At 46.6% G+C, this 12,261-nt stretch overlaps 1 protein-coding gene across 3 annotated transcripts in view; it reads left to right on the forward strand.

Annotated features, from left to right (window-relative positions):
• The window catches only part of RIC3 (RIC3 acetylcholine receptor chaperone), a 37,597-nt gene extending 25,592 nt beyond the window's left edge, over positions 1 to 12,005 (forward strand). Inside the window, exons 5-6 of one of the 3 annotated variants that reach the window (XM_034770098.1) lie at positions 7,982 to 8,130; positions 9,299 to 12,005. In XM_034770098.1, coding sequence (XP_034625989.1) covers positions 7,982 to 8,130; positions 9,299 to 9,792 — 643 coding nt within the window. In that variant the 3' untranslated portion in view covers positions 9,793 to 12,005. The remainder of the gene's footprint in view (positions 1 to 7,981; positions 8,131 to 9,298) is intronic. The other 2 variants (XM_034770100.1, XM_034770101.1) reach the window with 2 other exon arrangements.
• The last annotated feature ends 256 nt before the right edge of the window (positions 12,006 to 12,261 follow it).

Raw genomic sequence — 12,261 nt, forward strand, 5'->3', positions numbered from 1 at the left:
GCCATCGGCCTGAGGATCAAGTGATGGATGGTGAGGAGCCAGTGGGCTGGCAGGGTCTCGGGACGCAGTGCAAGTGGAGCAGGCCGGGGCCCTTCTGAGCATGGGCCTGGCTCCATGGAGCCACTGGCACCACTGTAAACCCGGCACTGCTCAGCACAGAGTCACGTAGGCTGCTGTCTCAAGGAAATATTTCTTCAGTTTATATATTTTTTGTCTCTGGAAAAGGGGGATTGGGCTGGCAGTTCTATTTCATCCACAGCCCAGGGTAGACAACTGACAAAACTCATTTCATATAGTATGATACATTCATCTCAAATACATGTCTTCAAATTCCACAACTGCACACTTCAGATATTTATCATTTGTGATCTTAGAACCAGACTAATTTTATGGAGCGGATTCCGCCATCAGAGTTTAGTGGAACCCAAAGGTGGAATTTGGCCCTATCTGATTTATAGCATGATGGTGTAATTTTATCAAACAAGGCTTGTCAAATCCATAAAGACTTGCCCTTTGGGAGTTCCCTATTGTCTGTCAGACCTGCCCATTGTTGGTTAACAAAACTGGAGCTAATAAAGTTCCAGTTCCATTGCTAAAATCCAAGTAAAAATGAGAAAGTAGCAAGATCATAAAATCCATCAGCTCTGTAAACAGCCTGTTTTCTAGTATCAGAGTGTGTGGAGAATTTCAACTATAGTAGGAATTTGAGTGACGTACAGGTGTCTTCTGCCAGTAAGAGTGTGAACACGAGATGGGGGATGTGTGGTGAGAGTGAAGAAAAAATATAGCCTGTTGTCAAGCATCCATTTGGCCCATATTTGGAAGTTCTCAATTGATGTTCGCAGCTCTCATCTTTCCCAGAGCAGCTATACCAGAGTGGAAGTTCTGTGCAGAGCAAGGAAGCCGCAGAGCGAGCCCTGCATCCCCAATTGTGTGCTGTTTCAGGAGCTCTCCCCCACCCCCCGTTAGGTTTGATATTCATCTTACAGGAATACTTAAAAATAAGATCTTCTGTTACTCACAGGGCCAAATTTTGATCTCCGTCCCTGCAATGCTACCCAGCGGTACCCATGGTTGTGGGGCACCTTGCTCCCATCTGCCCCCATAGTGAGAGGGAGCTCTGTCTCTGCCTGCTAGGGGTCAACTCCCTAACTCTCCCAGTCACAGGCAACACAAGCACTCCCTTCTCAGCCTAGGCGGGCTTGCTGTCCCGTATGCAGGCGAGCATACAGAGTGTGCACACGCCAACCCGAGTCCAGCATCTTGCTGCAGTGGCCAGCCCCTGTTCCACCGGACACTCACAGAGAAACTGCACACCTCAGCTTAACGCACAGCATTTAGATTTGTTTATTGAAAAAGCAAATGTAAGTTTATTTAGCAAAGAATAGAGAGTCATATGATAGCAAATAGAAATACTGCGGGGGAGGAGGGTTATACAGTAGAACCTCAGAGTTATGAACACCTCAGGAATGGGCTGGTCTACACTACGAGTTTAGGTCGAATTTAGCAGTGTTAAATCGAATTAAGCCTGGACACGTTCACACGGCTAAGTCCCTTTTTTCGACTAAAGGGCCCTTTAAATCGGTTTCTTTACTCCATCTCCGACGAGGGGATTAGCGATAAAATCGGCCTTAGCGGGTTGGAATTGGGGTAGTGTGAACGGAATTTGACGTTATTGGCCTCCGGGAGCTATCCCACAGTGCTTCATTGTGACTGCTCTGGACAGCACTCTCAACTCAGATGCACTGACCAGGTAGACAGGAAAAGCCCCGCGAAGGTTTGAATTTCATTTCCTGATTGCCCAGCGTGGAGAACACAGGTGACCACGCAGAGCTCATCAGCTCAGGTAACCATGATGGAGTCCCAGGATCGCAAAAGAGCTCCAGCATGGACTGAACGGGAGGTATGGGATCTGCTCACCATATGGGGAGATGAATCAGTGCTAGCTGAACTCCGTAGCAGTAAACAAAATGGCTAAATATTAGAAAAGGTCTCAAAGGCCATGAAGGACAGAGGCCATAACAGGGACGCACAGCAGTGCTGCCTGAAAATTAAGGAGCTAAGGCAAGCCTACCACAAAGCCAGAGAGGCAAACGGAAGGTCCGGGGCAGAGCCGCAAACATGCCGCTTCTACGCGGAGCTGCATGCCATGCTAGGGGGTGCAGCCACCACTACCCCAACCTTGTGCTTTGACTCCTTCAATGGAGAAACACACAGGGAAGAGGTTCGAGGTACGAGGAAGATGAGGATGAAGATAATGTAGATAGCTCACAGCAGCAAGGAAGCGGAGGAACCGGTTTCCCCAACAGCCAGGATATGTTTATCACCCTGGACCTGGAACCAGTAACCCCCAAATTCACCCAAGGCGTGCTCCCAGACCCTGAGGGTACCTCTGGTGAGTGTACCTTTGTAAATATTACACATGGTTTAAAAGCAAGCGTGTTTAATGATTAATTTGCCCTGGCAATCGCGGCCAGTACAGCTACTGGAAAAGTCTGGGGATGGAGCGGAAATCCTCCAGGGACATCTCCAGAACACTCTCATTCATGTATTCCCAAAGCCTTTGCAAAAGGTTTCTGGGGAGGGCTGCCTTATCCCGTCCGCCATGGTAGGACACTTTACCACGCCAGGCCAGTAGCACGTAGTCTGGAATCATTGCATAACAAAGCATGGCAGCGTATGGTCCCGGTGTTTGCTGGCATGCAGACAACATCCATTCCTTATCTCCCTTTGTTATCCTCAGGAGAGTGATATCATTCACGGTCACCTGGTTGAAATGGGGCGATTTTATTAAGGGAACATTCAGAGGTGACTGTTCCTGCTCTGCTGAACAGAAATGTTCCCCGCTGTTAGCCACGTGGTGGGAGGGAGGGGTGAAGTGATCATCCCCAAGAATTGGGTGTTGGGGGGAGGGGGGTTAGTTGGGTTTGTGCTGCATGTTAACCTGGAAACCGCAGCCCCGCCTTTTACATTGCAAACCCATTTTAAATGGCCAACCCAACGGGTGCTTGGTATGGGAAATGAGGGCACTGCTGTTTGAAACCATTCCCACATATTAAGAAGGTTAAAAAAGCCAAAAGACTGTGGCTTACCATGGCTGCCTGCAAGCCGAAATCTGTTGCCTGGCACTGTATGAGTGATCTCTCACACCAAACCGGCAGGCCCTTAATATAAGAGGAAAAATGCGACCTTGTAACAAAAGCACATGTGCTGTGTAATGTGAACAGCAAAATTTAACGTGAAAGAGTGTACCCATTGTTCTCTAAAATGTGTCTTTTTTAACCACCTCTCCCTTCTCCTCCACTAGCTGCAAATGTAATCAGCGGCCAGGTGATTTGCCTCAACCTCCCACCCCGCCATAAATGTCTCCCCCTTACTCTCACAGATATTGTGGAGCGCACAGCAAGCAGCAATAACAATGGGAATATTCTTTTCGCTGAGGTCTGAGCGAGTCAGTAAGCTGCGCCAGTGCGCTTTTAAACGTCCAAATGCACATTCCACCACCATTCGGCACTTGCTCAGCCTGTAGTTGAACAGGTCCTGACTACTGTCCAGGCTGCCTGTGTACGGCTTCTGAGCCATGGCATTAAGGGGTAGGCTGGATCCCCAAGGATCACGATAGGTACTTCAACATCCTCAACGGTTATTTTTTGGTCCGGGAAGAAAGTCCTTTCCTCCAGCTTTCGAAACAGACCAGAGTGCCTGAAGACGCGAGCATCATGTACCTTTCCTGGCCATCCCACGTTGATGTTGGTGAAACGTCCCTTGTGATCCACCAGGGCTTGCAGCAACATTGAAAAGTACCTCTTGCGGTGCCAAGGTAGGGATATGGGTTCCGTCTGTCGCCCCACCACAGTTTGGGAATCCCATTGCAGCAAAGCCATCCACTATGGCCTGCATGTTTCCCAGAGTCACTACCCTTGATATCAGCAGGTCTTTGATTGCCCTGGCAGCTTGGATCACAGCAGCCCACACAGTAGATTTGCCCACTCCAAATTGATTCCCGACTGACCGGTAGCTGTCTGGCGTTGCAAGCTTCCACAGGGCTATCGCCACTCGCTTCTCAACTGTGAGGGCTGCTCTCATCTTGGTATTCTGGTGCTTCAGGGCAGGGGAAAGCAAGTCACAAAGTTCCATGAAAGTGCCCTTACGCATGCAAAAGTTTTGCAGCCACTGGGAATCATCCCAGACCTGCAACACGATGTGGTCCCACCAGTCTGTGCTTGTTTCCCGGGCCCAGAATCGGCGTTCCACGGCATGAACCTGCCCCAGTAACACCATGATTTGCACATTCCTGGGGCCTGTGCCTTGTGAGAGGTCTATGTCCATGTCAATTTCCTCATCACTCTCGTCGCCGCGCTGCAATCACCTCCTTGGCTGGTCCTGGTTTTGCTTTGGCATGTCCTGGCTCTGCATATACTCCAGGACAATGCGCGTGGTGTTCATAGTGCTCATAATTGCCGCGGTGATCTGAGCGGGCTCCATGATCCCAGTGCTATGGCATCTGGTCTGAGAAAAGGCGCGAAACTAGTATCTGACGGAGGGAGGGAGGGAGGGGCAAGTGACGACATGGCGTACAGGTACAGGGAATTAAAATCAACAAAGGTGGCTGTGCATCAGGGAGAAACACAAACAACTGTCACACAGAATGGCCCCCCCCAAAGATTGAACTCAAAACTCTGGGTTTAGCAGGCCGTTGATTTCACAGAGGGGGGGGGGGAAGCAAATGAATACAGAACAAATCTATTTTTTACATCTTAAGCAGGCAGACGACGGTGTAGCATGACTGATAGCCCTCGGCATCTTCTGGGTGCTTGGCAGAAAATACTGGGCGCTTGGCAGAAAATAGCATACTACGACTGATAGCCATCATCGTCATTGGGAAGGCAGTACGACGACGACGGATACCAGTCGTAATATACCATCTTCTACCAAAAGGCAAGGGGCTGCTGCTGTGTAGCAATGCAGCCCCACATCTGCCAGCACCCAGATCGCCGATTAAGGCTACCAATCATACTGCAGCATCTACTGCCAAAAGGCAATTAGCTGCTGCTGTGTAGCAATGCAGTACCACGTCTGCCGGCACCCAAATGACATATGGTGACGGTGAACTGAGCTCAGCTGAGTGGGCTCCATGCTTGGCGTGGTATGCTGTCTGCAAAGGTAACCCAGGTAAAAAGGCGCGAATCGATTGTCTGCTGTTGCTCTGACGGAGGGGGAGGGGCCTGATGACATGTACCCAGAACCCCCCGCGACACTGTTTTGCATCATTCAGGCATTGGGATCTCAACCCAGAATTCCAATGGGCGGCAGAGACTGCGGAAACTGTGGGATAGCTACCCATAGTGCAACGCTCTGGAAGTCGACGCTAGCCTCGGTACTGTCGATGCGGTCCGCCGACTTAATGAACTTAGAGCACTTTATGTGGGGACACACACAATCAGCTATATACAACTGATTTCTATAAAACCGGCTTCTATAAATTCGACCTAATTTCGTAGTGTAGACATACCCGAATGGAGGTTGTTCGTAACTCTGAAATGTTTAGTATCAGAGGGGGTAGCCATGTTAGTCGATCTGTAAAAAGTGACAAAGAGTCCTGTGGCACCTTATAGACTAACAGACATATTGGAGCATAAGTTTTCATGGGTAATACCCACTTTGTCAGATGGATGCCATGAAATGTTTGAAACTCTGAACAAAACCCTATGGTTGTTCTTTCATACGTTTACTACTAAACATTGACTTAACACAGCTTTGAAACTTTACTATGCAGAAGAAAAAGGATGCTTTTAACCATCTTAATTTAAATGAAACAAGTACAGAAACCGTTTCCTTACCTTGTCAAATCGTTTTTTTAAAAACTTTCCCTTTATTTTTTAGTAGTTGACATTTAACACATCACTGTACTGTATTTGCTTTTTTGGGGGGGGGGGGGGTGTCTCTGCTGCTGCCTGCTTGCATAGTCCCGGTTCCAAATGAGGTGTGTAGTTGCCTGGTCCGTTCATAACTCTGATGTTCGTAACTGACGTTCTACTGCAGGGGTCGGCAACCTATGGCACGGGTGCTGAAGGCGGCACGCAAGCTGATTTTCAGTGGCACTCACACTGCCTGGGCCCTGGCCACCCATCCGAGGGGCACTGCATTTTAATTTAATTTTAAATAAAGCTTCTTAAACATTTTAAAAACCTTATTTACTTTACACACAACAATAATTTAGTTATATATTTTAGACTTATAGAAAGAGACCTTCTAAAAACGTTAAAATGTATGACTGGCAGGCGAAACCTTAAATTGGAGTGAATAAATGAAGACTCGGCACAACACCTCTGAAAGGTTGCCAACCCCTGTTCTACTGCATAGCAAATAAAATCATAACACATATTCAACAGCCTAAACTCAACTCACACAATGCCCTCTTCGCGAATAAGGTACTGCTTTCTCCCCCCCCCTCCCCCAAACTCTTTCTCACAGCGTTTTTCAGTCAGGATAGCTGAGCGCCTTCTTTCATGAAGCCAAGTCCTGTGGCAACTTGTTTCACCTTGATGAAGAACAAGCAGGTGTTCATTTGCACCTCAGATGTACTTCCAAAAGTTCATTGTCTTTGCTCCAACACAGGATAAACCCTGTTTCCCCCCCACAAATCTAACAGTTTGCTCAGACTGTAAATGGGCGTGCATTGTGAACCATACAGTACTCAATTTCCTCACTGCCTAACAGGAGGGTGAGGCTCACCTTTGGGTGACTTTCCTTAACTCTCAGACCTAGATAACATATCTTTGGCGAACTAGAATGTAGATCCCAGACCCAGAGGATCCCTGTACCCTTATGCACCCTAGCTGGGACAAAGAGGTTCCTGAGTTACAGTCATACAGTTTAAATTCAGAGTACTTCAAATGAAATCAAGGGGCTTACTCTGGATTTACACCTGTGTAACTGAGAACAGCATCTGCCCACGATCCCTAACCACTCTGACAGTTTTACCAGATGCACAATTCTAATTTCTCACTGCTTTTGTGCTAGCATAACTCCATTGACTACAGTGGAATGATTCCTGATTTACATCAGCGTAAATGATAGCAGAAGCAGGCCAATCATTTTAAAATCACAGCTGTGCTGTATGTTTATCTGTTTTTAGAAAGACAGTAACAAGAATAGTTTGTCAGACCAAGTGCTTCTCTGTTCATGGCATTTAATCAGCATGGGAGAAACTGACGACAGAAACAATGAATCAATTGGTTTTAACCAATGGGTGGAAATAGGAAAAGCCTGCTGCCTGAATATTTTTTCCCCCTGACCAGACTGAGATTACTGTACAATGAGCAGTTATAGCAAAGAGCTTGTATTCACTGGATAATAAAATATATCAATAAATGCTGTGAAATGATATGCCTGTAGAGACTATACTTTTGACTTAATCCTAAAATAACCTCATTTCTCTCACCCCCATTCAAATCCAGATGCCCCCGTTAAGGTTAAACTCAAAAACACCCTAATTTTTCATCTCTCCTTCCTGCCCCATGGAGCTATCCCGCCTTTGCTGTTTGATGATGACATTATGTTGCTGGCCAACTGACTTAATGACGGCTGCCAGGCTGCAAATAAAATACTTTAACTTGCCAATGAGAATCCAGTATTGTCAAAGCAACAATTAAGGAGCTGCTTGAGCAGCTGCCCACAGTCAGTGAGGAGTTTTCATGGGGTGCTACACACACACTGTGTCATATGTTGTTTAAAATTTAGTGTAGATCCTGAATGAAGCAACATGACAGGACGTGCATTTTCCTGTCGTTTCTCAACCCAGGATCTGCCAAGTCCCATGCTGCATTCTCCACCAACCAAGCAGCTTCATAACTGGAATTTGTGTATGGCGTTCTCCTAGCCCTCCTGCTTGTTGTGACCATCCTATTGTACACAAATATTAAATACTGAAAATATTGCCATCCAGACTCCTTCAGGGTTGGTGTTTGATGTTTTCTAGCAGGGCCCAAAATGTTACAACAGACCAGGAAAAGAGATTACTCCAGCAGCTCCGAGAGATCACTAGGGTCATGAAGGAAGGTAAACTCATAGATGGCATCTCCCCAGAGAAGGAAGCTGAAGAAGCTCCTTATATGGAGGATTGGGAAGGTAAATGTAGACTTTTATTTCTTCTTTACTGTCATCTGAACAAAGTAGTTTTGCCAGAACTGGAATATTTCCCCCCAGATGCAAACAGACTTCTGCACAATTGCCTCATTTCTTTTCAGAAAGGTGGCCTCCAAGACTTTTCAATTATATTAATGAGCAAATGGATTTTGAACTATCCAGCATCTCACATTGCCTGGATAACAGTATCTGTTGCCAGAATTGGCAGATGAGCTTGAGTACACGCCATTTGCTACTTTGTCTTGGCTGACAGAGATTTATTTCTGTGCTCTTCTTAATTTGGCCAGGTTTTATTTTCTTCAGTAATACCACAGAAATAAGAACCAATATATTTTGCCTTATTTACTTATTGGTTTTGTTTCTTTGCTTGCTCTAATAATGTAAAGATAATTGGAGACGTTAACTCCAGGAGTTCTGTCTTTCTAAAAGTCTGCTTTTTAAACTCATTTTGATTTTTCATTGCTGTAAGCATTGTATGGTTGTGTTTTAAAAACATTCTGACAGTGTTGTTAACTTGTTGAATTTTAAAGGCTCCCCCACCCGTAGACTTAATTTATTGCCTTTTAGGAAGCTTTCTGAATCGTTCAAAACATAAATGGTAGCCTCAAGCTCTGCTTTCTTAGTCTAGTTCTTCATGCATTTTTAAAAAATGAAATAAACAAAAGCATTCAGTTTCATCTAGTTACCCAGCTTTGTAGAGGACGTTGTTTAATTCTATATCTGAGGTCTTCAAAACATGTCTTAGAGAGCCACTGAGGTATTCAGAAATGTATTTACTTAAAGAGCTATGGCCAGATTTTCAAAATATCGTCACCCAGCAGCTCCCATAGCTCTCACTCTAGCCCCAGTGGTGGGTGTGGAGTGCTTTTGAAAAGCTGTTGAAAATGGGAGTTTTGCCATTGACTTCAAAGGGGCCAGGATTTCACCCCATCCCCTACAAGTTTGGGATGGTATTAATTTGAATTAGCTGTACTTTAGGGAGCCTCAGCAGAGTAAAAACTAGGTGTTGCTCTCATAAGACTTTAACATTCTTATGACAAACTCTAAATTCATTAAACAAATTTGTCAGCATGGTTTTTGTATCAGGATGGTCTGTTCCTTTTAAAATTGGATTTAATATTTTAAGGTGCATGTCACTTTTGTTCCTAAGGTTATCCAGAAGAGACCTATCCTGTCTATGATCATTCTGATTGCTTCAAGCATAGACAGGACACAATCCTTGTGGATTACCCTGATCTGAACGAGCCCTCTGCTGAAGAGATAGCTGAAAGAATGGAGGTTATGGAAGATGAGGATTATTTGTGTAGTGAAACTTTACTGTCTGATCTCACTACAGAGTGTGAAAGCCATGATATGGGACAGAAAAAGGACCAGCAGATCAGCTTCAGTGACCAAGGTGGTATCCTCCATCACAGCCATAACTTTGAGAAGTGCTACTGTTGCCACTATGACGAGGATGATCCTGCTGTCATAGCAGAGAATGCTGGGTTCCATGCTGACAGCTGCAGTGAGACTGAAGACACAGCCAAAGATGATCTCTTCATGGATTCTGACAACGAAAATGCAGGACTGAAAAGTCAAAAAGCCAATGATCCAGATGCAGTAGGCACGCTGAGAAAGCGAAACACAAAGGGACTTGAGTAATGGGGACCACCATGTGTGGCTATAGCAAGATTCCTCAAACTCTCACACCTGCGCTCTTTGTTCTTGACCCACATTTATCTTCTCCGTTTCCAGCTCTTGGCACTATTTCCAGTCCCTTGGCCATGATCGCACCGCCACCACCATCTGAATTGGAAGCTAATGGCCCTCTTTAAATTACTCCATTATTACATCCAGCACTTGCTTGCTAGAGGCTGTTATGAACGGGAACAGAAGATGATTCTGTTCCAGTATCCACACTCTGTATTTACTTAACCCTGTGCGATTACTGCCTCTGAATAACCACCTCTTCCTCTGAAATGTTAGCTGCACTGTAGTGTCCTGCCTTGCCAGTATTAGGAATGGACTTCCTGCCCCAACTGTCCAGAGCCTACCTGCTGACTTTGACAGCTATCAGTTATGAACACAAGACCATTTGCATCAGATTATTTAGGAAGATGTAGAGGACAGTGTTAAGTTTTATAGCTTCTCTTTTGCTCTGAAGCAGATGGTAATTATCTCCTACCCTAACCAGCAAGGAGATCTGCAGGGACAACATGAATGACCAACTCCTTTTTCAACCACATGGCTGTCACAGTAATTAATTAATATATACACCACAACAGGATATGCATTCCTTGACCACTGGGGCACTCTTGGCCAAGTGCCTGCATGCACTTAAGAAATGAAACAGTGTCTCAGGGCTGCATATGCTCACATGGCTGATTGCCTTTATCATGTGGCGTCTTAATTTAAACTCCTCACAAAGTGTACACTAAGGTTTACATTGTACATTATTTACGATAGCTTCCTACTGGGAAAATAGTCCCTAGAGGAACAAGAAGGGAAAAATCATAGCGAAAACATTGTAAACTCTTTTCTTCTTCTAGTTGGAATATATTTATTTTTAAATGCATTCATTGTAAAGTGTTGTGGACTCTTTAGGACCCCATCTTGCTCCATCTATGCCTTGAATAGCTTGATTACTTTGAGTATGTGTCCCAGCAAGATTTAGCATGGACCTCATTCAACAGAGAGACTGAAGGGAAGGTGGCTTTTACCCCCACCATAACTTGGAGCTGGCTAAGGATTGCTTAACTTACCTCCTACTAGCCCCTGTTCAGCTGGGTGGGGATTGCTAGCGCACAAGGCATGCCAGTCATCCCATGCCTGGCCCCTGCGCAGCCCCAAGCCAATCCCCTATGCCAGAAGTGGTTCACATAGCACCAGTCACTTGGAACATGTGGACACCCCCTTCGCCAATGGAGCAGCTTTGTGCTGCTACTGAAGGTTTGTTTGTTTTCCTCACCTCTATTTAATGAAGTGTTAAGCTGGAGTAGTAACGGCAGGTGATTACCAGACCAGAAGTTGTTTCATGCGCCCTGCCCAATAATACTGTCGTGTGCTTGCAAACAAATGCTCTAAGGAGCTGCTTGGTCTCTTGTTTGCCTACATACAACCCAGCTGCTGAAAAGGGCACTTTTCTCAGTGGCAAGACATTATGCCACTTCATTTAGGAAATATGCTCCCGCCCTTTACAAGCGGCATTTCTTCTCCATGTAGCTCCAGCATCAGTGCTTGTAAAATACTTTATTCACTGTACTAACACTTGTGTGAGAAGCAAGTACTCCAGGGGAGGGAACGGCAGTCGGGGGGACTGTGGACACTTCTGGCTGTTAACAGAAGTCTTCATATATTACTCCTGGGGGAATTCTGCGCCAGTGCATGAGCGCATATGTCTCGTGCCATGCTTTTTTCCCCTCCCACTGAAAATAACGCCTGCTGGAAAGTTGCTGCAGTTCCACCTTTTGCCCACCAAGGGGCACTGTGGCACTAGAGCAGAGCAGCCACTCCCAGCCAACCCCAGCTACCGTAGGGAAGAGAATGACCCTGCCTTCTTCCCAGTGCCGGTCAGGAGACAGGGCCTCAGGCAGCATAGGGCTGCTGGGGGATCACAGACATGGGTTCATAAGGGCTAGTCGGGGAGAACAGCTTGTGGCAGGGGCTGAATGAGTGTGGAGGCTGAGGGCCACAGGGGGGTGAAGTAGCTCTGCCCCCCCCCTCCAGCCCCCTCCCACTGTCGCTCACTCTCCCCTACCCTCGCACGCTCATTTTCACTGGGCTGGGGCATGGGAAGGGGTGAGAGCACTGGCTCTGGGTTGGAGCTGGGGATGAGGGGTTCGGCGTGTGGGAGAGGGCTCTGAGTGAGGCAGGAGTTTGGGGTGTGGGAAGGGGGTACAGCCAGAAATGAGAAGTTCAGGGTACAGGAGGGGGCTCCAGGCTAGGGCCAAGTAGTTCAGAGTGCAGGAGGGGTACCAAGCTGAGGCCAGAGGTTGGGGTGTGGGATGGGGTACGGGCTCCAGGGTCAGGCCAGAAATGAGGGGTAAGAGGTCAGTAGGTTGGAGGCAGTTTGGGGTGTGAGCTTCAGGAAGGAGTTTGTGTGCAGGATGGGCTCACAGCTGGGGCAGGAGG

This window comes from Trachemys scripta, chromosome 4 (assembly GCF_013100865.1).
Source record: "Trachemys scripta elegans isolate TJP31775 chromosome 4, CAS_Tse_1.0, whole genome shotgun sequence".
Lineage (NCBI taxonomy): Eukaryota > Metazoa > Chordata > Testudines > Emydidae > Trachemys > Trachemys scripta.